Source organism: Equus asinus, chromosome 22 (genome assembly GCF_041296235.1).
Source record: "Equus asinus isolate D_3611 breed Donkey chromosome 22, EquAss-T2T_v2, whole genome shotgun sequence".
Classification (NCBI taxonomy): domain Eukaryota; kingdom Metazoa; phylum Chordata; class Mammalia; order Perissodactyla; family Equidae; genus Equus; species Equus asinus.
In genome coordinates, this window is record NC_091811.1 from 51,109,724 (window position 1) to 51,130,726 (window position 21,003).

General features: G+C 54.9%; 1 protein-coding gene across 9 annotated transcripts in view; it reads right to left on the reverse strand.

The window, feature by feature from the left end:
• The window catches only part of KMT2D (lysine methyltransferase 2D), a 42,250-nt gene extending 21,376 nt beyond the window's left edge, over positions 1 to 20,874 (reverse strand). For 3 of the 9 annotated variants that reach the window (XM_044756004.2, XM_070494829.1, XM_044756008.2), the window contains exons 1-29: positions 17,159 to 20,874; positions 12,848 to 12,933; positions 12,462 to 12,588; positions 12,072 to 12,295; positions 11,845 to 11,954; positions 11,508 to 11,670; positions 11,023 to 11,188; positions 10,808 to 10,922; positions 10,531 to 10,688; positions 10,181 to 10,326; positions 8,477 to 10,042; positions 7,277 to 8,382; positions 6,711 to 6,824; positions 6,251 to 6,361; positions 5,521 to 5,625; positions 4,591 to 4,772; positions 3,993 to 4,157; positions 3,788 to 3,897; positions 3,645 to 3,692; positions 2,758 to 2,979; positions 2,409 to 2,528; positions 2,208 to 2,321; positions 1,862 to 1,992; positions 1,630 to 1,777; positions 1,364 to 1,429; positions 1,075 to 1,185; positions 699 to 875; positions 548 to 632; positions 66 to 307 (exon numbers count right to left, since the gene is read on the reverse strand). In XM_044756004.2, the coding sequence (XP_044611939.2) occupies positions 66 to 307; positions 548 to 632; positions 699 to 875; positions 1,075 to 1,185; positions 1,364 to 1,429; positions 1,630 to 1,777; positions 1,862 to 1,992; positions 2,208 to 2,321; positions 2,409 to 2,528; positions 2,758 to 2,979; positions 3,645 to 3,692; positions 3,788 to 3,897; positions 3,993 to 4,157; positions 4,591 to 4,772; positions 5,521 to 5,625; positions 6,251 to 6,361; positions 6,711 to 6,824; positions 7,277 to 8,382; positions 8,477 to 10,042; positions 10,181 to 10,326; positions 10,531 to 10,688; positions 10,808 to 10,922; positions 11,023 to 11,188; positions 11,508 to 11,670; positions 11,845 to 11,954; positions 12,072 to 12,295; positions 12,462 to 12,588; positions 12,848 to 12,896 (6,181 nt within the window). In that variant the 5' untranslated portion in view covers positions 12,897 to 12,933; positions 17,159 to 20,874. The remainder of the gene's footprint in view (positions 1 to 65; positions 308 to 547; positions 633 to 698; positions 876 to 1,074; positions 1,186 to 1,363; positions 1,430 to 1,629; positions 1,778 to 1,861; positions 1,993 to 2,207; positions 2,322 to 2,408; positions 2,529 to 2,757; positions 2,980 to 3,644; positions 3,693 to 3,787; positions 3,898 to 3,992; positions 4,158 to 4,590; positions 4,773 to 5,520; positions 5,626 to 6,250; positions 6,362 to 6,710; positions 6,825 to 7,276; positions 8,383 to 8,476; positions 10,043 to 10,180; positions 10,327 to 10,530; positions 10,689 to 10,807; positions 10,923 to 11,022; positions 11,189 to 11,507; positions 11,671 to 11,844; positions 11,955 to 12,071; positions 12,296 to 12,461; positions 12,589 to 12,847; positions 12,934 to 17,158) is intronic. The other 6 variants (XM_044756001.2, XM_044756011.2, XM_044756002.2 and 3 more) reach the window with 6 other exon arrangements.
• Between the last annotated feature and the right edge of the window lie 129 nt (positions 20,875 to 21,003).

Sequence of the window (21,003 nt, forward strand, 5' to 3'; positions counted from 1 at the left end):
ACATAACCCCTGCACCCATGGGCCATGTTACCAGGGTGTGTCCCTTGCCCTTGTCCCTCAAGTACCTGGGTAATCTTGCTTGAGATTGGGAAAGTTCATATTGGCATAGAGCACAGGTGAGATGGTGGAGAGCTGGCCCAACTCCTCGTCCTTCTCCCAGCGCTGAAGGCTCCGCTGGTTATAGGAGAGCCCGTCGCCCTCACCCTCCGTGGTAGGGGTGGTAGGGGTGGAGGGCGTGGTGCCCCCTGAGCCTGTCCAGGGGCTGTCTGGCTCACCGGGTTCTGGGCTAAAGAAGCCCCCGCGCTCCCTGGGGCGCAGGGGCAGAGAGTCACAGGGGGCAGGGATGCCAATCCTCACCCCAGACAAAACTGCCAAGAACCCCTAGGCCACTGCCCTGCCCCAACAGATAAGGGCCACTAACGAAGGAGCAGAGGGAAGTGTTGCTACAGCAGCACCCAGGAGTCCAAGGTTCCCTCCCTCAGCATGGCCCCAGGTGGAGGGAAGGAACAACAGGGACTGCCCACAGAGATTAAGCATCGATACCAACCTAGAATCCAGGAATGGGGACTGGCAGAGGCCCGGGTAGGAGTCCATTGGGCTGCTGGAGGGGAGACTGCCCAAAGAGAGTCCACCTACAAGAAACACAGGATCAGAGAAAGGGAGCACGTGGCCCATCCTGGGGGCAAGCTCAGCCATACCTGTCCACACAGTCTTCGAACCACTCTCAGCCAAATCACCTTGAAGAAAGGGCCTCTGCAACGGTGTACGGCTGCCATCTAGGCCAGGGGTTCCACAGCCCAGATGCTGCTCTCGTTCGGAACCCAGAACGTCCTTGAAGAGCTGTTGCACATCCTTGGATTCCATCTTGGGCAGTTCTGTGGGGGATTGACAAAGGATGCTGCTCAGGAAGACCAGAGTTCAGGGGACATCACAGATCTATAAATGGTCATAGTCAGGGAAGGTGCCCAGGACACCCCACCAAAGAAGCCATACAGATGAAAGTCCCACAGGTAGGACCTTCTCCTTCTCCCACAGAGGACCCTTACACACAACGAGTGCGGGTCACAGCCTCACCTTCTGTGGGAATCCTGTCTAAGTCAGAGCTAAGCATCCCTTCACCTGGGGTGCCTGGCTTCTCGGGGTCACTAGGCACTGGGGATGCCTTTACGCCCCCATCCTCAGGTCCTGCAATTACCAGGAGAAAGCCATCAGCCAAGGCCAGTATGGAGGCACAACACTGGCCACCCTGAGCCACAGAAGGCATGGAACAGTTTCCAGCCTCCAATCCTGATGGTGCTCAGGAGCAGAACAGGTTGACAGACACAAAAGCACGATAGGACACAGTCTTCTCAGCAGCCCTCACCTGGTGTGTCAGCCTTGCCCTCGGGGCCACGAGATTCTTCATCTGCAACATCTGGACCATCATCTCCTACAAGGAATAGTCCCCACTCCAATCAGAGATGCCCTATACTTGATGCCCAGAATGGGTCCCCAGCTCCACAGGCCAGGGCCCTTGGCCCACCCCCAACTCCTGGAGACCAGCCCATTCCACACCAAATTCCCTTGCCAGCTCCTAAGCACAGAAGGAAGCTGGATCCCCTCAGACCACCTCACCCTCACACCACTGACCTTTCTGTGAAGTGGGGAGCTCCTTCCTATCTGAGCCTCCATCCCCCTTGGCTTTTGGGGTTCCTAGTGCAAAGCTTGGCCGGCCCACCCCAACTGCAAAAAGGGCCTTCCGGCTCAGGTCCAGCAGCTCCTTCCCAAAGAAGGCTTCCTATGGAAGAAGTCAGGGAGATATAGGCTTCTGCATGCCCTGCAGGGCAGACACCCCCCTCACACCTCTGAGACTCAGACCCACCTGCAGGTAAGCAGGGAACATGTCCTCCAGTTTGCTCTTCTTGCGCCCTCGCCGCTGCTGCTTCTTCTTCTCATCCCCATCAGCTAAGCTCTGGTCCACGGAGCCCTCTGCAGGCAGGTCGGCAGGCATCACTGAGGACAGAATGGCAGGTGTCAGCCTCTCTGGAGACAATGGGCATGCTGCTCCCAACTCAGCCTGGGGACACCTTCTGCCTATTCTCTCCCCCAACACCAGTTGGGCCCACCACCCTCTTGGCCCTTTGAGTGAGCCTCCCCCACGCCTCACTGGCAGTGCTCCATAGGTCCTGTGATCCCCACCTTCTCCCAGGCCCCACTGGAGCCCTCACCCGTCTCACCCTCGTCGGGCTGCCCATCCCCACTCAACACCTCCGCCTGTGCAGCAGGCCCCTTTTTCACACGAGTGTGGGATTTCCGTTGTCGCACCATGAAACCACCGATGCCTACGAGGAGGCAGAGCTGAGGCTGAGAAGCCGCTAGGGAATGGTGAGCTGCCCCTTACCACCCACCTCCCCATCCCAGGGCCTCACCAGGCCGATAGGGTTTGCGTTTGCGTTTTTTGCTTTCTTCAGTCTCCTCTTTACCAGGCTCCCCATCAGGGCTGATGGGGCCCTCCAGTTTAATTTCACATTCCATGTGTTCTACAGCACCTGTGTATGGCAACAGAGGAGATGGAGGCAAATCAGAAGCATGGACCCTTTTAACCTTGTCATCCTGCCCCCAAGAACAGAGAGTTAAATGCCTTGCCACAGAGCCATTTGGACAAGACCAACAGTGGCTTAAGGGAGACTGGGAGTGGCAATGACGCCCCCACCCAACAACCAACTCTTACAGGTGGCTCCCACTACTTTGGCACTCCCTGAGATTCCCTAGCCTGACCTTCACCCTTGAGCAGCTCATCAGTGTCCAGGTCCCCATCCTTCTTGTCATCAGGGCCAAGGGCATCTGAGGGCTCGGAACCCTCTAACCCTGCCTCGCCTGGGAGGCCAAGCCGTCCTCGCCGCTGGCGCCGCTTGTGCAGGGGTGACATGGTCAGGTTACGCAGCACAGCCATGCCAGTTTCTGTCAGCCACACACCCTCGAAGCGAAAGTACTGGGGCTCTGCACAAAGGGGATGAGCATGTGACCCCTGGATGGAGGCCCCAGGGAAGCCCGAACTCCAAGTTTTGGCCTAGGTCCCTAGCTGGGACAAAAGCAGTGAGAGAGAGAGAGGCCAAAGTCCAGACCGGCGTCTGAAGGCTGGAGAGGACAGGCTAACCATGGGCGCTAGCTGAGGCCCAAGTTCTCTATCAGTGACCCAGGGGGTTTCTGCTACTGCAGAAGCCTAACTCTGCTCACGATTAACCCTAGGTTCACCAAATATATTCTCTAGCTGTCTGTGGCTAGGAGGGCCCCTACTTGCTGGATGCCAGCACACACTGCCCAAGATGCCAGAAACAGTGCCCTCATCATGATGGAGGAGGAGATGGCCCCAGCCCCCTTCTCTGAGGAGAAAGAGCTGTGTTCTAGCTCTCTGGAGATGAGATTCTGGCAGTACAAAGGCCACGTTGCCTGATGGAAGGAACTCAGCCTGGGAAACTGGAGGCCTTGGTTCCAGTCATAACTTCACCACCAACCTACCGGGTGATCTTGGGCAGGCCACTCAACCACCCTGGGGGTTAGTTTCCTCCTCTGAAAATAAGGAGATGAAGATGGGAGGCTGGAGCCAGACTAGATGGTGTCTAAGGTCTCCTCTGGCCTTGGCATTCAGAATTGCTGTGACTCACCTGGCTCTTTCACCTTCATAGGCACCAACTCTGGAGGCGCAACAGGCGCTGAGAAGAGAAAGACAAACCAAGGCAGCTTGAGGCCCTGTCCCAAAGCAAGGCACCCTGACTCCTCCTCCCACTCCGTAGCATCTGGTACTCACCAGCGGGCTTGACCACATACGGCTGGCAGGAGACACAGTCAAAGCCCTCATCAGCCGCCTGCTCCACATCATCCTCTGTGAAAAGGCTCTCGCAGCCAGCATGCATCCACCTGGGAGAAGGAAGACAGGAGGAGATAAACCCAGACCATGCAAGGCTAAGAACAGGGAAGAGGGGGCCTATATAAGGAGAAAGGGGCATCCTCACCGTTCACAGTGGCGGCACTGGATTAGCAGGTCCTCCTCCACATATGGGGCATGACAGATAGGGCAGGTCACCAGGCTGGCACAGGGCCCACAATGTGTATAACTATTCTGCCATTCACAGTGGAAGCCAGGGGAGGCGGCCCCACATTGCATACAAGACACACACCTGGTGGGGGCAGAAAGACAGACCCTCAGCACCTAACCTACCCGAGGCACCCAGAGGTGCCCTCATTGAGAACCAAGCAACTAGCCTGGCCTTCTAAACCCAGCCTCTGTTAGGTATTCAACATCACATCCACTCTAGCATCTCAGGCCCAGGCCCCTCAGAAGATCCTGGGTCTCCTTTTTTTTGGAGGAAGATTAGCCCTGAGCTAACATCTGCCGTCAAACCTCCTCTTTTTGCTGAGGAAGACTGGGCCTGAGCTAACATCCATGCCCATCTTCCTCTACTTTACATGTGGGACACCTGCCATAGCATGGCTTGACAAGCAGTGCGTAGGTCCACGCCCGGGATTCGAACCAGCAAACCCCGGGCCGCTCAAGCGGAAAATGCGAACCTAACCGCTGCACCATTGGGCTGGCCCCCTGGGTCTCCTTACCACTTGCACTTCCAGCCGCCCTTGGGCACGGTGAGCAGTGGGGGGTCCAGGCAGTACGTGTGGTAGCTAATGTCACAGTCATCACAGAGCAGCAGGCGTGAGGGGTCTGAGGCCTGGCCACACACCTCACACACGATGCACTCCACACAACGCCAGCCCTTTAGCAGCATCACCTTGGTGATCTGGTGCAGAAGATGGCAATTCCTCAGGGTGTGAGGCAGAGGGGAGGGTAGACCCCTTGGGGAGGGTGGGACTTAGATGGGTGGGGCTGGAGAACTCCAGTGCACAGGCCAGACCTCCATTTGAGCACAGGGAGGCTATGCAGAGCACCTTCACCCCAAAAATGGTGGCTCTAAACTTAGGCTCCCAGAGATCTCTGCTGATTAGAGAACAGCCTCACCCGGCCACTGCCTCATTATGATCTTTCACTAGCCAAGTCCCCAAAAAGATTGTGCAGAGAATTAGGCTGTTAATTCCCCCAATTTTTCCTGAACATTTAGAACCTGTTACTGCTGCAAGTTAAAGAATGTTGTCAGTGGACAAGTTCTAAATTGCATTAATGAAAACCCCAAAATGACTGATGACGCTTGGATCAAAAACACTGCTTCCTCTTTGCAGATATCCGCTGGGATTTTGATTTTACATTTTATCTCCAGACCATATCATGTTTTCCACCAGTAAAGTTTTCACAGTTTATACGATAGATTGAATTATACCAGTAAATCATAGTCTACCACAAAGAAACTTACAAAGACCACCACCACAATTTCCAAAGTACTCTTCTTCAAGTTGAGTTTGATAACCACTGGTGATTGATGAATGACTTCTATGGCCAATGGCCACTTTAAGAGGTGTGGCCAGGACAGGGGCCTAGGATAAGAAGTAACCGACCCCATTCCCCAGCCCAGGCCTCCTGGATCCTGAACTCACCTTGCTGTTGACACAGTAAGGATGATAGCACTGAGAGCACTGGGAACAGGCAAGGAGGTGGCCCTCTGCCCCCCGGCCAAAGCTGCCACATACCACACACATGTCCTGGGGAAACACACAGGAACCCAAATGTCCAACCTGGTCTCCTCATCCTACTCAGTCCCAGCAACTGACTACCCCATTAATCTTAGAGGGAGTCAGGGAACCAAAAGCCCTTCCACAGCATCAGGACAATGTAAGCCATCACGGGACCCTGTTCCTTCCTAGCATGCCTTGCTCGTCTGATCAGGTAATCTGAATTGATACAGCCTGACATGGGTAAAGCTAAGGAGTAGGGGAAGGAAGATGAGTAAAGATGGGTCAGGATGAACAAGTAACACATGTGACAGAATTCTATCAGCTTTGAGATTATTCAGGTGAGAACATACGTAAGTTCCCTAGACTATAAGCTTCAACATGGTGGAGACCCTTTCTGCCTTTTCCACTGTGATACCTCTTGCTCCTACCTCAGTGCCAAGCTCAGAGGAGACATTCAAGAGAAGTTTAATAGATGGACAAATAAATGAACAACGAGATTCCCATTCACCATCTCTTTTCTCATTAGCTGAGTACCCCCAGAAGCAGGTCCTTGGTTTTCCCCATTTACCCTCCCACCAAAACACACACACCCAATGTTCTGTCTGCCAGGTCTCACTGCTGAAGATGGGACTACATCGCTCAAGTGTGGTACCTGCATTAGGACAAACTTGTCTGTGTTGGAGAAGAGAACCACAGTATTTTGCATGGTGTCGTCATCATCGTCTTCTTCTTCCTTGCTGGGAGAGCTATCGATATCAGCAACCTTATAGGCAGAGAGTTGTGGAAAGTGAGGCAGCTAAATCTGCCCCCACTAAGCCATTTTCCTCTTTAGTGTTGGGGGAAGGAGGCACGAACCCCTGGCTAAGATGAAGGCCAGGAGCCAGGACTAAGAAGCAGAAGCACACCCCAGCTCCCAAACTGGGCCTCAGCCCAACAGCAGAGATTTCAGAGAAGCCTGGGGGCCAAGTGGACAGAAGGAGCAGACACAGCTGGACAGGCCCTAGGCTAGCAGGCAAGTAAGTGAGCGTGCAGGGGACTGGCAGGATTTAAAGGGTGTTTAATCCAGAAGGGGCCAGTTGAAGCAGTTTGGGGGATGGGAGGCCTCTCCTTACTACCAGAGTCTCAACAGAAGAAGTAGTTGATTTTAGCCGGGCCCGTCCTCTCCCACGTCCTCCATGGGCTCCTCCACGTGGCCGGCGTCTTCCCGGGAAACTACTGCTGCGACCCTGAGTGAGGGAAGGGGACGATTATGGGAGCAGGTCAAGTGCTAGTGTGTTGGGTCCACAGGCTTGGAGGGAAGAGAGGAGACGAATGGACAGAGCACGCAGGAGTCCCAGTCAGGACAAGGGAAAGCCAAGCTCTTAGACAGCAACACAACGGTAGCTCTGGCCCAAACCATTCCCCCTCTCCCAAGAAGAATGGCTAATGTGGTGCAATGAGAAAAATACTGGCTTGAGAGAGATCTGAGTTTCTAGTCCCAGTTCTATTACTGAGTAACCATGAACCTAGGCAAGTCACCTCCCCCTCTATATATCGGTATTCTCCTTAATAAAACAAGACGATGGACTCTGAGAGTCTAAGATTCAGTAAGCCAAGTGGGAAGGTATCAGTGACACTGGACTATACCTCTGACAGTGACAGGACGTTGATCACATCCAGTGGCTGGATAGCCCCTCACCTGTTTGATGCGGGAACGAGCTGGGGAGCTGCGCCGCCTCCCCTTGTCCCCCTCAGCTTTGCCTCCACCGATAGCTGTCCCAGCATCACACAAGAGCGAGTCATCAGTCTCCGGCAGCGAGTCGGTACAGAGCCGAAGGGAGCCCTCATCTCGGGCTGGACTGACATCTGTAGATACCCCCAGCTCCATGGACAAGGAGCCACCCCCCTCGGGGTCAGGAGAGCCCAGCAGGGGCTCTGAGCCAGGAAAACTGGCACTGGCATCACCCTGGCTCAGATTGGAGATCTCATTAACGATGTCGGATTTGATGAGAGTGGGTGGGATAGGGGCCACTGGTGCACGTGGCTCCTCTTGCTCTTCACAGGGTGAGCCCTGTCCTGCCTGCTTGCATTCTGGGCCGTAGACCTCCATAGGAGTCACAGGGGCCAGCTCCTCGGGGTCCAGGAGCACAGGGGAACCCTTAAGTTCACTAGCCAAACTGCCAGGGGTCTGCCCAGCCTCTGGCTGTGAACCAGGAGTGTCAGTCCCATCCAGAGGGGCTATGTCTTCCCCCAGGCCAGAAAAGTCATCCAGAGCTGGGGCAGGGCTGGGTGCAGGGCAGGAAAGGTTCCCCATGGGGGAGGAGAGAGGACTAGTAGGGCTGGGCTCTAAGGCTGGGCACTCAGGTTCTGGGACTTTCTCAGTCTCCATCTCATGTGGCTCAGCCTCCTCTGGGACCTCTACTGCCTTCTCCATGGGACTCAATGGGGAAGGAAGGGACAGTGGCAGAGCAGGAGAACACTGGGAAGGCAGGGAGTTTTGGGGAGGCAGGGAATCCTGGAGGAGTGGAGAACACTGAGGGGGAAGGGGCTCCATCAGGACGGGAGAGGCCAGTCCCATTGGGGAGCCTGGAGATGGGGGAAGGATCATAGGGGGTACAGGCTCAGGGTCAGTGCAGTTAGCTTCTGGTGGAGGGCTGATGGGTGTCTCTAGGATGGGAGCAGCCAATGGCGACTCAGGGTCACTGTCCCCTTTGGCACCAAAGGGGTACTCTAACTCCCCCAAAGGAGACAGGGCTGGCGGGGCCACAGCTGTGATAATAGGTGAGAGCGGAGGAGGAAGAGGATCTGGAGGGAAACAGAAAAAGGGAGGCTCTTAGATTAGATGTGCCATAAAGAGTTAAGACTGTCCCAGAGTAAAGGGGTACCAACATCCCCTTACCTGGTGGCATCAGCTGAGGTGACAAGGATGGCTCCCCAGATGGGGACAACGGCAGCTCCTCAGGCAGAGGGGACAGAGGTGGTTCCCCAGGCTCAGACAGGGCCGGCTCTCCAAGCAAGGGGGACAAGGGTGGCTCCCCAGGTGGGAGGAACAAGGGCAATTCCTCAGGTGCAGGGCATAGGCCTGGCTGCTCAGGGTGCTCTTCAGGTCGAGGGGACAGGCACGGTTCCTCAGGCTGGGGGGACAGGTGTGTTTCCTCAGGCCGGGGGGACAGACGCAGCTCCTCAGGATCGGGGGACAGATGTAGGTCCTCAGGATGGGGGGACAGATGCAGCTCCTCAGGATGGGGGGACAGATGCAGCTCCTCAGGCCGAGGTGACAGGGGTGGCTCCTCAGGCTGCGGGGACGGATGCAGCTCCTCAGGCTGGGGGGACAGGGGTGGTTCCTCAGGTTGGGGGGACAGATGCAGCTCCTCAGGCTGAGGGGACAGATGCGGCTCCTCAGGTGCAGGGGACAGGCACGGCTCCTCAGGCCGGGGAGACAGACATGGCTCCTCAGGCCGAGGGGACAGACGTGGCTCCTCAGGCCGAGGGGACAGACGTGGCCCCTCAGATGCAGGGGACAGATGTCGCCCCTCAGACCCAGGAGACAGGCGCAGCTCCTCAGGTCGGGGGCAGAGTTGAGGTTCCTCAGACAGTGGTGACAGGGGTGACTCCTCCAGCGGTAGGGACACGAGCAAGTCCTCAGGTGGCGGGGAAGCAGGTGAGTCTTCAGGAGGCGGAGACGTGGGTGAGTCTTCAGGTGGTGGGGATAGGCGTGAAGCCTCAGGTGGAGGGGACGTGGGAGACTCTTCAGGTGGTGGGGACAGGGGAGATTCCTCAGGCGGTGGGGAGAGGCGTGACAACTCAGGCAAGGGCAACAGGCGAGATACCTCAGGCGGGGGGGACATAGGTGAGTCTTCAGGCGGTGGGGACATGGGTGAGTCCTCAGGTGGTGGGGACAAGCGCGATGCCTCAGGTGGTGGGGAGAGGGGAGACTCCTCTGGTGGAGGGGACAGGGGTGATTCTTCAAATGGTGGGAAGAGACGAGATGCTTCAGGTGGTGGAGACATGGGTGACTCTTCAGGCGGAGGGGACATAGGCGATTCCTCCGGTGGTGGAGACAAGCGAGATGCTTCAGGTGGAGGGGAAGTGGGCAATTCCTCAGGAGGCGGGGACAGGGGAGACTCTTCAAGTGGTGGGGACAGGGGTGATGTTTCAGGCGGTGGGGACAGGGGTGTCTCAAGTGGGGGAGAAGGGGGTGACTCCTGTGGTGGAGAGAAGGGTGACTCCTCCAGTGGAGAAAAAGGTGACGACTCAGGTGGGGGAGACAGAGGAGACTCCTCAGGTGGCGGAGAGAGGGGTGATTCCTCAGGTGGTGGGGACAGACGCGATGCCTCAGGCGGCGGGGATGTGGGTGATTCCTCAGGTGGTGGGGACAGGGGCGACTCCTCAGGTGGAGGCAGCAGTGGCATCTCCTCATTTAGGGGGGCCTCCAACTGGGGCTCAAGTTGGGCCCCTGCTCTCCCTGCAGACAGAGAACACTATGCTCCTACCTAGCTCAGCTCTGCTCCACAGAAAATACAGGGAGTGGGGCAAAGCAGAAACCGTCCCTTGCCACCGAATAGAAGGGGATTACTTCCAGGGACCCTCAAACCCTACTCACCTAGTGGTTTGGCTTCACATTGCAGGGGCCCCGGTTCCTTGGGTTGCATAGAGGTCACGTGCCCACCCTTTGGCTGCCCGTGGCATGCAACATACAGAGCATCGGGCTCATCAGTGGGGGTATCGCCAGGCTCTGGGGGTAAGAATCTGCAGAGGGTACAGGGGAGCAGGCACTGTGGCTCTCATCAGCTATCAACTCCCAGAGAACACACCAGGGCAAGGCATGAATGCTTTGGACTGTACTGCCCCCTTTAGGGCTCTCCTCTCAGAGTCAACTTGCTTTAACATGGCCCCTGCCAATCTCAGTATTCCCATCCCCCACCCCAATCTCTTCCAGTCCACACCATTTACCTGCTACAGACAGGAGGATGCTGCTCAGCAACAGAACTGATAGGCTGTCCTCCCTGGGCTCTGTGACAGCGATGACAGAGTGAGTAGTTCTCAAACCACTCAGAGTTGGGATTCAGCTCTGCTGAGCTTGCCCCACAAGCCCGGCATACACGGCATGCCTAGAGGGAAGGAGTACACAAAAACAGGCATTGGTCAGACAGCCGACTGAAGGAGAGCACAGGACTCATCACAACAGAGAAACTCGGGATGTTGTAGGAGGCGGAATCAGGACACTCACCTTACACTTCCAAGAGTGAGCAGGCAGTTCCTCCATAGGTGGTTTTAGGCAAAAGGTATGGTATCCTTTGTCACAAGTCTCACAGACCAGCATCTTAGAGTCATTCCCAGGTTTCCTGCAGGAGCACAGGGCACATAACAGGGTCCTCCCTGCCCTCATTTTCAACCCTAACCTGTGCTTCGCCTAAGGCTGCCCTCCTGCCCTCTCAATCTTACCTGCAGGCTTGGCACACTTTGCATTCAGGGCACTGCCAGCCAGCACGCTTGCGGGCAGTCAGAGCAGTGTCCAGGCAGGCCCCATGATAGTGATGCCCACAGCTGGTACAGAAGAACAGGTCACACAATTCCCCGGGCCCCTCACATACTGCACAACGAGCCTCCTCTGCAGTGGGAAGGGACAGAGAACAGAGGTCAGCTATGGATTCTTTGCAGGACTCAGCACAGTGCTGTCTGCCTAAAAGGCATTCTATGGACACAGAATGAATAAATAACAAATTGTTACTAAGTGTCTGCCTAATATATGCCAGGCACTGTTCTAGGCACTGCAGACACCACTGTAAACTCACAAACTTCACACCACTTTAGTGGGGCAGACTGACAGTCTAAGATTATAGACCGCGATGAGTGCTCTGCAGAGCACAAAATCCCCAAGCACACTTGGCCCCTCATTTGCCCTATGTCCAAAGAGCAGGACTTCTCACCCAGATGTGCGGCCCCCTCACTGTGCTCCGGGCATAGCAGCTGCAGTGTTTTCATGGATAAGAAGGAACCGCTGGCAGTCGCACAGGGGAAGTGGTAAAGCCGTGGACATCCGGGCGAGCGGCAAGGGATGGAGGCACCGAGCCTGGTGCAGTGGGAGCAGCGCTGCCAAGGTGGAGACAAGGCCTCAGTGCCAGCCAGCTCTCTCCAAAGCAATAGGGCAGGCGCCTAGCTCTGCCCTAGTACACCCACTGCCCTTCTAATTCTACCTTGACTCTCAGAGGCCCACCAGTCCTACCCACCCTGCCTCTGCCTAGGCAATCCCGTCCCCAGCCCCACCTGTGAGATCCCTGAGAAGATGGCCTTGTCCACACCACATAATTCTGGGCCCTCCTGCCCCCATACGCCTGCCGACCATGCAGCACACCAATGGTGAGCCCAGCAGGACCCTTTATAGGTGAAAGAGGTAAACAGAAATGATACAGTTAACAAAAAAGGTGATCAGGACTGCCCAGCCCCTACCCTCTTTCCTGCCCAAGTCAGTTACCCTACTTCCCTTCACTCACCTCCAGGTTCTCCTAGGTGGGCAGGTGTCAGACCCTCAGGGAAACCAATCTGTGATAGGTCCTCACTGGGCAGCGCTGCCTCACTGGGCCCTGGGTTCCCCCCAGGGGACACCACTGGACACCGGGGCCAGTCAAATGGCAACTCAAAGCGCCGTAGCTCCCGTTGCCCGTGTAGACTGGGCTCCCCGCAGTTACAGAGAGCACAGCGCCGCGGCGGACCCCCACTGTGGACACACAGGCATCAGCACCATGCCGGGCCCCTGCCCACAGGCACCCCAATAACCCCATGATTTGGCACACCTATGCTTCCCAAGCACTCATTTTCCTAAATCTTCTTCTTTGAAAGCTTCAGACTCTCAAATCAAATCCTCATTTCCCCAAACTAGTTACCTGCAGTCCTGGAGAGGCTCCTGAACCCTGGGACCCCCAGAACTGGGCACAGAGACCTCCCCCACATGTGGGTTGGGAAGGTCTGGCTCAGTGGCGCCTGATTCCTCGGAGGCTGCAGGTCCATCAGCTGAATGAGCAGACAGAAAAGCACATATCAGCCATCATCCTCTATTTAATACTAGTCCACTCATCAGACCCATGAGATTATCCAAAACCCTTGGTGGATCACAGTGATGGCATTTCTACTTTTGTCCCAAAGAACAAAGTGCCTCAATTACCTGTCTGTTAGACAGATTTATCTACTGTCCTTGTGCTAGGACCAGAAATCTAAGGTTGCCTGGGAAGGGCGGAAAGCTGCCAGTAAACCCAGAATTTGCCCTACTCACCTGCCGGTTCTGAATCTTTATCCTCACCAGGCGGCTTCTGGCTGTCCATCCCTCTCTCCGACTGGGCAGGGCCCTCTCGGGGAGACCTTTCAGAGTCAAAAGAGATATCTATATGTCTAGAAAGACCCACTAAGCACTTTTCCAGAATCCTAGAAGCAAGGCAGCTAATGGTATCTAAACTATACAGAATTCAAAGGAAAGCCATACCTACAAACTCTTGTAATAATGACAAGGAAAGTCTTTCTCCCTAACCCTTATCCCACTCCTACTTCCTCCCCAGATAAACACATACCCTCTTCTCCCACTCTAGTTTCTCAGCGGATCCACTCCCCTTTCCCACTTCCCACCTCCTGCCTAAGACTTCCCAGGGCAATAGCATCCAACTAGAAGCACATCCAATCTACATCTAGTACCACCCTTTGCCTCATGTCTGAGTTCTTGGCTTCTGCTGGGCACTATCCCCTGGCCTTTTTCCTTAGGTCTCAAGTCACCATCCTAGAGGTCTGTCAGTGCCAACCCAGGGGTAGTCATAACCCCTCTGAGTCCAGCCAAAATCCCTCTCCCAGAGACAGGGTCTGGGATCTTGCAGGATGTAGAATATGTCACTGGAACTAAAGCCCAGCTATGGATGATCTCCCCGACCTCCACTGGTTTCAACCAGGACAGCCCAATCAGAACAGAAGAAACTCCCCAATTTCTACCCATTCCCCATCCAAATCCAGCTCAGCCCACCCCCTGGCCCCTGGTGTGGCTGAGCTCAGGATCTCACCCAGCCTGAAGGCCTCAGGTCGTTGCCCTTAGCAACGCCAACTGCCCTTCCTCCTCCAGTGTCCCTAGTAGTTAACAGAAGTGGGCCTTAAGAGTTACTGAGCATGTGTAGCCAGGCCTGAGGCTAGGCATGCTGGGAGTTGTAGTCTCAGGAAGCACACTGCCACTTGGAGGAGTTCTAAACGGGGCAGGACACAGCAGAGCAGAGTAGCTTCCTTCCTCTTCCGTCAAGCAGGGTTTCCACACACTATGGGGGTGGGGGTAACGGTCCCCTCTTCTAAGATACTCCTGCCTATACCAGATCCAAATGAAACACACTAAAGTTATACCTAAGAGGATTGAGACCTACACCTTCGGGCATACTTTCCTAAACCTCAGAGGGAACTAGTAAGCATAGTACAAAAAAGAGAGAAGTAAAGAATAAGAAGAATTACAGAGGTGAGGAAGAAGAAAGGGATCCCACAGAAGAAGGGAGAAGGGGATAGGTGCCAGTAGCTCTTAGTGGAAAGGGTAGAGGCTTAAGCAGAGAAAGCAAGTACAGTGTTCCTAGAGAAGGCAGGGGGAACCCCTAAAACAGAACTCTAAATAAAAGTTAGAGAAATTTATTTCTCACCTTTTCCACTCCTCTTGTTTATCAGAGGGACCACACCAACCTTAGTAAAGACAAGCCCCTCTTCCCAAACCAAATACTCCTCCAGTCAGCCACTTGGAGTTGAGTGACTGGGGCAGATGAGACAGGGGGAACCCTCAAAAGTGCCCAGGGTCAGTAAATCAATTACCTAAGAACCACAATATCAGTCTTCTTTCCCTGAGCTCACATTCCATTTCCAGAGACTGGCAATGTGCCTCCCGTGACATGTCACAGGAAAGGAAATTTTATTTTACTTTCTTCCCCCTCATACTATCAGAATCTACTAGATTGGGAAAGTGAAGTATCATGTAATACCTGTTACCTCCATTCCTGGATCATCTCTTTCCCAAACCTACCACACAACCACACCTGAAAGGAAACCATGGTGGTCATCTGGCTGGCCCACAGAAAAGGGGCTCTGGAACTTAAAGGGGCCCTTAGAAGCCACCTATGGGAAGTAGGGGTTGGTCAGGGCACCAGCCAGGCCCTTCTTCCTACTCAGTCATTCAAGGCCTGACCACACCTTGAAGGCTTCAAAGTTGCCTAAATGTGTGCATCTTACTGTACCTTACCCCTACATGCCCCTAAAGATCCTCCACCGGCTCTGTTCTGAAAGCTGAGGCTAAAGGAGTCACAAACAGCAAGAAATAAAAAGCAACAGTGATAATACAGTGGGTGGAGGAGGCCTGCCTCACACAAGGCCAGAGGGACAAATTCCTCTGCCCTCCCCCGAGCGCAGCCCTCTCAAGCTGGTAATGCTGGCACTGCTTGGGGAGATATAGACACCACCTTCACCCAGCCCTGGGAAATAGAGTACCAACATCCTCCAAAGCCAGAGCCTCATTCATGGAGCCATGGAAGATGAGAGATCAAGAAACAAAGAGTAGAGTGTCTTCCAAACTGTACCAAAAAGAATTTAGGGGACCCTCCAAGAAGCCTGAGCCCCATTTCCCTACCCCTGCAGTCTAGCACCTGTGCCCCTTGCTGAATCCCAGTTGTCAGGCCCCTGAACAGAGCTAAATAAATGAAGACCACAGGCTCCCCTGTCCCATCACTCACAGCCAAAACACACACACAGATAAACCAAGGGTTTTTTCCCTGGATCTGAACTGAGCTAATGCCTGGCCAGGCTTCCACTAGGAACTACAGATCCCAGAGAAGTACAGATCTAGGGAGTAAAACTGTGCTGGCTCCCCTTAGTCCTAGGCCTAAGAGGCCCAAAACAGCAGGAAGGCAGGGATTCATCTCAATCCACTCTCCTCCCTGCCTCCATCCCAGACCAATAGCTTTAACTCCATTTAAAGGGGTAATGGAGGCTTGGAGAGGTGAAAGGCTGAAGCAGGCCCTTGAGTGAACAGCTCTTCTGTAGAATTTAGGACTTCCTGGTTCCCAGTCTAAGAATCAAACCACACCTCTCCCCACCCCCATTTTGGGTTGGCCCTCCAGGAAGAATCCAAATGACAACACTGGCCCTGTAGACCCTCCAGACTGTCCCTGGGTCATCCTGGGGTCAGCCAGAGCTAACTAGGAGAGATTCCTTCTAAGGAAGTTCTTTAGGGACAGACAACAGGAGGGGCACTCCATAGGAGGCAAGGGCAGAGAGCATGGGTGACAGCTAGCCTCACTCTACCACCCCTGTGCCACTTCTCACCTCGGGTTACCACCCAGAAATCTTCCAAGGCAAGAATCCCTATTTTCTCCTTTCCAAAACCAGGTTCAAAGAGATCTAGCCTATGTAGAGAGGCTAGACTCAGGGAGCAAAACACACCAGCCAAATCCCTGCTGGGCAGCATGACAGCTGTGAGAGGGGCTGTCCCAGCCGAGGGCCCAGAGGCATGAGGCTCATGCTGCACCCCTCGAGCACTCACATACACATCCCTTCTCCCCAACACCTCTGCCAGGGCTGGAAACCCTGCTTCCGTAGAAACAGCTCTTATCATGTCATTTCTGTTCCAAAGAGGTGCAGGCCACCCTTTTCTGCAGGTTTGGGACAGGATCAGATGGCTGGTTAAAATTCCCTGATCAAAAAGGGCAGGAGAGGTCTGGGAGGGGCTGCAGGATTGGCCAGGGACTTATGGGCAAGCAGCTCTCCACACCAGGCCCAGAGAAAGCAGGAGACAAAAGCCATTTTTTTGCAGCCCACATTCGCAGGGAGCAAATCTCAACGGCCTCCTCTATAATCCCCCTAGAGATTATGTCCATCCCGAGAGGAGAGGCGGCAAAGCAGGCTAAGACAGCACTAGGCCTCGCTGGGGTCACTTTGCCAGGCAGGGGTAGTTTAAAGTTGAACAGCAAGGCCAGAGCTGCCCCCAGCCCCGCCTCCTTCTTGCCCCAGCCACCTCCTTCATCATACTAGTCTGTTTCCACACACTCTCCTCTTTGCACAGTGAAATAAGGCCTGGCGAAGGATCTAGGGCTCCCTGAGTCTCCCAAGGACCGCTCTGGGTGTCCGGACAGGCAAAAACAACCTTAAAGTCCAACCTGGCAGTAAGTCTGACCTGGCAGTGGCACCCTACCCCCCCTCCCAAGTTGCTCTGTTCTCAAGGCCCACAAGGAACCCTGAGGGAGAAGCAACCGATTGGGATTGGTGCTGGCATCAGGGCCTGGGTCCTAGTTTAGTAGAGCTCCCCCCAACACAAAAATAAACAGGCAGAGAGGCAATCTGGCCAGGTTCCCAAACTCCCGTGGTTCCATGAACCCCTAGTCTTTAAAGAGGCACACCCCAAGACACCAGGCCTCACTTCTGCCCTAGCGACTGGCTCAGGCTGCCTTGACAGACCCTGCCAAAGGAACCCTCCTCAGCTCTGGCACCCCTTTCTCCAACCTAAAGGCCAGCTCCGGCCAAGATAGTCCATCTGGCTATGCCCCCAGTCCAACCCTTTCTGGGCCCTGGCCGGGCGGACTTCACTCACCTCTTCACAGGGCGATCCAGAAATCCTCATCCGAGAACATGGCCAGAGCCCGGGCCGCTCCCCGACCTCCAACCGCCAGAGCGATCACAGCCGCCCCCCGCACGGGGGGGCTTACGGGGGCCAAGAACGGTAAATCCAGGTCGGAGAGGCCACCCTCCCTCCCCAAAAAAAGCAAGAAGCCGAAGAGGGGTTCTCTGCCTCGAGTTCCAGCAGTTTAGGTTTCCATGGACAGCCCCAGGGCGGCGAATCCCGAGCGGACACAAAGAGAGCACCGGTGGCTTTGATCTTGGGCGAGCAGGCTCCGCATCCGCGTCGCCGGGCGGCCTCTCAGTCCTAGGGCAGGGCCAGCGCCCCGGCCGCCCGCGCTGGGCTCGGGCGGAACGTCGAGGCTCTCCAGATGGAACGTCGAGGCGCCTCCCCAGCAGCCCGGAAGGAATGCCGCGCCGCCCTGCGCCGGGCCCGGATGGAACGTGAGACCCTCGCAGGAGCGCCGAGCCCCTCTCCCCGCCCGGGCCGGCGCCCCGGGGCCGCGCGAGCTACGGCGACGCGGAGCCGGCGGGGCCGCGGGGCTGAACCTGACACACACCCAGCGCCGGGCTCCTCGACCCCGAGCGCTCGCCCTCGGCGGCTTCGAGCCCCCCACCTTCTGCTCCCCCCCGGGGAAGGGAGGAGGGTAGGTGGGCGAGGAAGAGGAAGGGGCGGGCGGTGCGAGTCCTCTGCCCGCTCCCCTCCGGCCGCTCCAGGCCCTGCGCTCGCCTCCCTTCCCCTCTGGCCTCGGGAGCTGCCCCGCCCCCGGCCTGGCCGGCTCTGATCGGCGGCACCCCCTCGACCCCCGACTGGCTGTGATCGCGGGGGGCCTAGAGGTGCATGGCTCAACCCCGGCTCCCGGCGCCGGGGGGTCAGGAAACTGAGCGGAAAGTGGGGAACGAGGCAGCCATTTGCAACCGGAGAGGAAAGTAGTGCAGCGCGGCGCCGCTCCGCCTCCCCCCCTCCGCCTCCTGTTCGGCCGGTAGGGTGGTTCCTGCGAAGGGGCTATTTCCTGGCCCGAGATCTCGGCAGCGGTCGTGAAGATTCAGGAAGCCTCCGGCGCGAGATCCTGGGGGGGCCTTTTGCCTGGGGAACCCCACTCGAGAAGGGGAGAAAGGAGAAGACGCGGCCCTATTTTGTGTTGGAGCGGAGCGGCGGAGGGAGACGGCCCTCTCGGAGGAAAGGCTGTGACTCTGCAGTTCTACGCACACGCTGCGGGATCCCTCCGCCGGGGATTAACCCTGACTGCGCCGGGCCGGCCGCCGTGCAGACACGTGGGAATGAAGCCCCCTTCCTCTTTGCCCCGACCCTGCAACTGCCTTCTTGACCGCCCGGCTTGTGAAACTAGGACTTCGGCCACTTTCTAATTCTGTTCCCTGGGAGTTATCGGCCCCTGAAACTCCAGCTGCCCCCTTGCCTTGGCCAGGGGCAGTCTTTCCCGGGAGGGGGATGGAAGAAGAGCCAGGAGATTGGCCGCTGCTCTGCATCCTGGGAACTGGAGTCCGCAAATGGAGAAAGTGAGGCACGGCGCCTGGCGCTGCAAAGGGTGGGTTCTCGCCACGTTCGGGGGCCCAAAGGAAAGCGGGACGAGCCCCTGGTCGTTCCTTCTGGTTCTCAAACCCCAAAGAAGACTGTCAGTGCCCCCACAATCACCACACACACCTTCCCCAACATAACATAAATGTAGAGTTTGCCTCCCTAACCCCAGTCTTTTTCTCCGGATCTTCAGGGCCTGTGTCCCTTTTTAGTAAACAGAGGGGATGTACTGCTACCTGGTCGGAATACTGTTACCCTAGACAAGATCCCAAAACACTGCTTGCAGACACCCCCCACCCCCGTCAAGTCTGGATGAGAGGGGATTGGAATGTCTTTTCTGCATTAGCTGTACCCAGGGATGGACAGGAGGAGACAAATTAACCATGTGCTAGATACTTTATATATTCTTAGTTATTCCTCGCCCTGAGTGTGAATTACATGGAATTATGTCTGTGTTACAGATGACGAGATTGAGGCTAAAATAGGTAAACTTGCCCAAGAAACCACATGTGGTGAGAACTTGAGCTATGATTCAAACCAATGGCCATGTTTTTCCTAGGATTTAAGGAAGATGTGGAGAAAGGCAGGCAAGATCAGGCGTAGGGCTGGTTTTGTGGGAAAAGGTTTACAGTGCTGTTCAATGGAACTTTCTGCAGTGATGGAAATGCACTATATCCACGCTATCTAATATAACTTAGCCACATGCAGCTATTGAGCACTTTGAAAAGTAGATGGTGCAACTGAGGAACTTTTTATTTAATTTTAATACTCAAACTTAAATAGCCGCATGTGACTTGTGGCTTCCATATTGGACAGTGCAGGAGACCTAAATCCCTACTGGCCAGGGTCGTAGGAGGGATCGGGACTAGGTGTGCTCTGTGCTGGCCACACGACATCATGTACCCTGCACTGACCATTCAGGTCTATTTCAGCAAAGAAGTCCAGCAGTGACCCCACACCTGTCCTAGCTATAGTGACATGAGTAAACCAAGAGACAGAAGTTGGAAAATGGAAGGATCCCCCCCTGCTGTCTATATCCAGAGGCAGGGAAGCAGACCCTCACTAGAATGACCTCCAATAACATGATAGCCACGATTTCTTAAGGGTTTATTATGTATGAGGAACTGTGCGGAGCATGTCATATATCACCTCAATTTAATTTTCACCTCAACCATATGAAGTTTTAACTATACTTCAAAGTGAGAAACTGAGGCACAGAGAAGTTAAGTGATTGCCCAAGGCCACACAGCTAAGTGGAAGAGTTAACTATTCCAACCCAGCCATTAACCACTATTCTCTACTGCTATCAGGCCTTGAGATTGCTTGATATACTTCTAGAAAACCTGAGACATTTGTGAGTCTATCCCAGACCTCACAGAAATGGCAGCAGGAGGGTAGTTACCTGTAATGAGCATTCCAGGTCAGATGTGCAAAAGGACCTAATTTTAACATAAGGAGAGAAAGTAGTGACAACCATCAAGAGACTCCTAAGCCACTAAGATTGCTCTTGGAGTATGCTCCTTCCAGCAGCTCTTATTTCTTTTTAGATTCTGGATCAGAGATGCAAAAGCAGGTGGCAGGACTTTTGAAAACTAGCCTGACAAACCGTCATCCTCAATTGTAAGCCTAACCAGCCTGGAGTCAGGCATTAACAAGGTCATAGCTAAAAATCACACCAAATTTTGTCCCATCCTCCCCAACTAAGTGCATTGACAGGGTACCTCAGGTTCCCCCAGTTGGCAGAAGTCTGTGCCCTCCCTGTGAAGGATATCATTCATGTAACCCTTTTAAGTCCTTGGGGGAGGTATTAGCCCAGTTTGCCCCTAGGGCTGTGGAGGCAGCAGGAAAAGTAGGGGCAGATAGGACCAAACCTTCCTAGCTGAAATATCCATCCTCCCACTGAGGTGGTGGGTCAATAAGAAAGGGCAGAGGCAGTAGCCTTTGACACTTAAAAAGAGTAGCATGAGGGGCTGGCCCCATGGCCGAGTGGTTAAGTTCATGCGCTCCGCTGCAGGTGGCCCAGTGTTTTGTTGGTTCGAATCCTGGGCACGAACATGGCACTGCTCATCAGACCACGCTGAGGCAGCGTCCCACATGCCACAACTAGAAGGACCCACAACGAAGAATATACAACTATGTACCGGGGGGCTTTGGGGAGAAAAAGGAAAAAAATAAAATCTTTAAAAAAAAAAAAAAAAAAAGAGTAGCATGACTCCAAAGGTGTGGAAGATATGAAAAAGTGACCAAAGGCATAAAAAGAGCAAAGAACATCCATTTTCATG